The sequence below is a fragment of the Populus euphratica genome, unplaced genomic scaffold (assembly GCF_000495115.2).
Source record: "Populus euphratica unplaced genomic scaffold, PopEup_1.0 scaffold1302.1, whole genome shotgun sequence".
In the NCBI taxonomy this organism is placed as follows: Eukaryota; Viridiplantae; Streptophyta; class Magnoliopsida; order Malpighiales; family Salicaceae; genus Populus; species Populus euphratica.
In genome coordinates this window covers 20519-24733 of record NW_011501156.1, presented here as the reverse complement: position 1 = coordinate 24733, position 4215 = coordinate 20519, and the positions used below count along the sequence as shown (strand labels likewise).

Genomic DNA, 4215 nt, shown 5'->3' with positions numbered 1-4215 from the left:
AGTGAATAACCCGAAAAGGAAAAGGCATTGCTTTTCTAGTTTCAACATCAGTCCTAAATTAGCTGGTTCAACTATATAGACCCTCTTTTGAGTCATTCAGAATCATCATACTGCTTCAGTAGCATCAAGAGATTTTCAAAATGTTTAAAATACAATGCCTTATCCAGACGGGTACATCCTAATATTTAAGATTTTCACTAAGAAATCTCAATGCCAAATCTTGAAAGGAATAGGATGGAGGGATTTAGAGGTTGAGAAAGAGCTATTTAAATTGAATAGCTCAAGAGTCAATGAATCTTTGAATGGATTAGAGGGGAAAAAAAAAGTCAATGAATCTTTGAATGGATTAGAGGGAAAAAAAAAAAGAAAGAGTCTTCGCCCCATAGGGAGAGCGGATATCAAATATAGTACTCCGAATCAGTGGTTTTCTTTTTTGGAAGAAGACTCCGAATCAATGGTAATTAATGATGGGAGGTTAAAATTTTGGTTAAACAAATTAAAGTAATAAATATAATTGCAGATGGAAGTACCAGAAGGAATCCAATGATAAATATTGAAGAACAAAAATCAAAGCACATTATTAAGATGTGGGGCATTGCATTTTATAATTGAGTGGGGGGTAACTACGGGGAAGGACTGGTCATCCCGATTGTACTGCTTTTGTTTGAATGTTGAGATGCTTAAACAAACTTCTATTGATGCTATTAATCATTCACAAGGGCATATATTGCTCAACGATTGAAGTATTTAGTTTTGGACCACTGCTAGTTTTGTAGTAGAATAATATTGTTGCCTAAAATCGATGGTGAAATAAGTTATAGTTATAAGCATTTAATCTCTAGCATCGATGCTTCTAGCTGTAAGAACACTAATAATCTTGGTAAAAGGGCTCTAGTAGCATGCTATGACCTATAAAGATGATAACAAAACTTGAGAAATGAGAAAAACCATAATATGCTTATGCTTTCAATAATACATATATCCGGATAGGATTACATGGCAACAAACTTGACTAGGCTTCATATGATAGTGAAATACTAATCTTAAATGGACAAAGGATGAGAAAATGTAACTTACTAATTACTCCTGGTTTTATGATGTTGACCGATCGACTTCATGCATTCTCATTTTAACTAAATTACACTGCTTGTGCGATTGATGGACCGATAAGTCAATCTGAGGAGGAGTTGATAGAGGTCCCAATTGCAGTCGCTTATGCAAGACTTGAAATTTAAGAGACTGAAAAGGGTCAAGAGTTGGGAAGTTAGATGCAAGACAAGGCAAGGCAAGGCATAATAATGGGGTTGCCCGCAAAGCCAAGTAAAGCACTTTGATTAAAGAAGTGCTTGTTGTGATTTAGAGCCTACTAGAAAAGATTAGTTGCCAAAAAGCTAAGCACTACACTAGCAAGATTTTCAAGCTAGAAGGGCGTAGGAGAATCATATTGTATGATTTGTAGCTAGCTAGAGTTACTCAACACACCTAATCTAATTAATTAACCCTATCAATATTTTCATACCAGCGAAGTTGATATCTCCCATCTGATCAATTATTGAGAGAATCTCCCTACCATAGTACTGTTAGCTTCAAGGCCTTGTGAGGTAATATATAATGGAATGACAAATTAATATCACTTGTCTAAGCTGACAAAACATGATCTGGTTCAGGTACAGAGGCCAATTAATTACATGTAGCATTACTAAAGAAAAAGACATTTAACATAATGCGGAGTTTAAAAATTCCAAGAAGGGACAAAAATATAACAAAACAAATCAAGCAGAACGAAAGCTAGCATTTTATATGGTGGCATATATAAGGTCTGTGATGTTAGTGACAGCAACAACAAACAAGGGCACTGAATAAGCCTTTGGTTTTTCCTCCCAGATCTTCAATCATCTAATTTCCTTAAGATTCTGACAAAGATGTGTGTCAATATATAAATATAATGCGTGTATATGGTATATGGTCTATGTATGCGTGTGTACCTATATATATATATATAATATGCTCAAATTCTGTGCCTATTCATGGAGGGCACAAGATCGTGCAGCTAAGACAGTGATTTTGCTAGAGAGAGAGGTGGAGGGAAAGAGAGATGGAGAGAGAGGGGGGGGGGGATCTTTACACCATCCTCTAGGCATATATATATATATATGATTGTTAATGATGTTCAGGTAAAGTATAACTAAACTACTGCAGTATATAAAGAATACATGTCATGTGCTAGCTGTATCTTTTAAGTACCTATATATGCAGACTAGGGTTTCGGAGCCCTTGGCCGAGGGTTTAACATCAAGCAAAAGAGGGAAATGAAATGTACCTAGATTAATTAGAAAGTTTTTTTTTCCCTCCTATATATAGATGTTCTTGAGTTTTTTGACCGGTGATGGTTAGTTGAAAATTTTAATTGATTTATATACTAAATCGAATTATTTCAGAACTTGGGTTCATTCATAGTAATTAGTATTGGTTAATCACTAGTTGCTGTATTTGAACTTAATTAGATCCAACTTTTTGAATTAAAGCTATATATATGTCTAACAAGGAGGGAAATTGAGTTAATTACCATTGTTTTTGTTTTCTAGAGAAAACCACAGTAAATCAAGATTACTGCATATGAAAGCTTGAGCTCTCATCGTTAGCTTTCATCGGATTCCTCTTCTTCTTCTTCTTCTTATAAGGAATTCCTCTAGCCTTGGCCTGAGAGTCCCTCACTTCACGTAGATATACTCTAATAGCACCACTTGCAAAAGGGTTTGTCTCAGGCAAGCCACCATTTTCTTCATAAGCAGCCCTAAGCCGGCCGATGAGTGCATCAAGGCTACCCCAGGCTTGCTTAAGCGGGCAAGTACAGGGCCCTGGCGGCTCAGGTTGTCCAAAAAAGACACACCCTTGTAAGTGCACCTTAGTCTTGCCAAATTGATCGAGGTATCGAAGAAATTCAAGCACATGATTTGCGTTGCACTGTGATAATGCAACTGGGGGTCTCTGGTTCCTCAAGTACTGACCAAAGGTGTTCCAATCGCGCCTCTTCTGCGATTCGTATCGACTCAAGGGAGGTGGATTTTGCTGATCGGGAGCCAAAGCAACAGCTCTTGAAGAACCTTCCGCTACATCTTTCCCTTTATTGCTTGACATCACCAAAAACAGTGAGTTAATATGAAGTATCTCTTCTTCTTCTTCCCTTTTTTTTTTAGGCTTTGAGAAAGGAATTAAGAATATATTTCAAGAGTAGCTAGAAGAAGAAGAGAGAAATGTTGCAGAGAGGAAAAATAAGTAATGAAAATCATATCAGATGGGGCTAATGAAGAGACAAGCAATGGGTCCTATGACAGTGCTTTAGCTTCTCTTTTTCTTCCTATAACATTATTTGCTTCCTTTAGTTGTCCTATAAATAAATAAGAAAATACTTTATCCCCTTATTTCTCTTGTTGTGTTTCCATCAGCCAAGCAATGATTATCCTGTACATAACTAGCTTAATTATCACTATGGTTAATTGCCAAGTATCCTAATTAACCCTGGCACTTACCCAATGGAGGGGCTGGCATGTTATTACTCTATTTAGAAACCAAGAATGGATAGTGCCTGTGATCCACATAGCCTATCCTACTGCTTGATAGGAAGTAGCTATGGTAATTAATCTTGTTCACATGATTTCATCATATTCTCTCCTAACTAACTTTTTGTTGATGGAGCCATTCAGAGAATTTTGAACAAGATTCCAACTATTTTAAACAGCCGAAGCTTCAATACTTATCAATGAATCCAAAATAAAAGAGAGGACGTACGTTTTTCTTCCTATTGGAAGTTATTAATTAGTAATTTTAAGGTGAAAAATAAAATAATAATAAGATTGATTGGTCCCCAACCAATATATACAAAAAGAAAAGAAAAAAAAAACAATTTGATTTATGATTGATAAATAAAATAATAAAATATTCTTAAAATACAATTTAATAGCTTAATTTCTTGTTTGGAGATAGTTTTTTAATATGATTTTAAGTATAAAAATTATATGTATTTTTTTTTAATATTTAGTTTTTTTTTGTTTTTGGCAGTATCATATACAAAAGTGTATTTGCAGCAAGAGGAAGCTTTAATCATGAGAATAAACAAGATATGATCTTACACTTTTCTCCCTCAAACGTAAACAACATCTGGAAATCTTGCAATCTCTCGCATATCTATATAAAGTACCTTTTCCATTAAAAAAC

The 4215-nt window shown here is 35.0% G+C and overlaps 1 protein-coding gene across 1 annotated transcript; it reads right to left on the bottom strand.

Moving 5' to 3' along the window:
• Positions 1-930: 930 nt before the first annotated feature.
• LOC105117339 (protein LIGHT-DEPENDENT SHORT HYPOCOTYLS 7-like) lies at positions 931-3351 on the bottom strand. Its single transcript, XM_011014959.1, has 2 exons — positions 2567-3351; positions 931-1239 (listed from the first exon to the last, which is right to left on the bottom strand). Exon 1 carries the CDS (start codon positions 3136-3138, stop codon positions 2608-2610), a length of 531 nt encoding a protein of 176 aa, XP_011013261.1. The 5' UTR covers positions 3139-3351; the 3' UTR covers positions 931-1239; positions 2567-2607.
• Positions 3352-4215: the final 864 nt, after the last annotated feature.

Bases quoted from the DNA above. Each gene is read 5' to 3' on its own strand.
- LOC105117339 (XM_011014959.1), bottom strand. From the start codon at position 3,138: ATGTCAAGCAATAAAGGGAAAGATGTAGCGGAAGGTTCTTCAAGAGCT.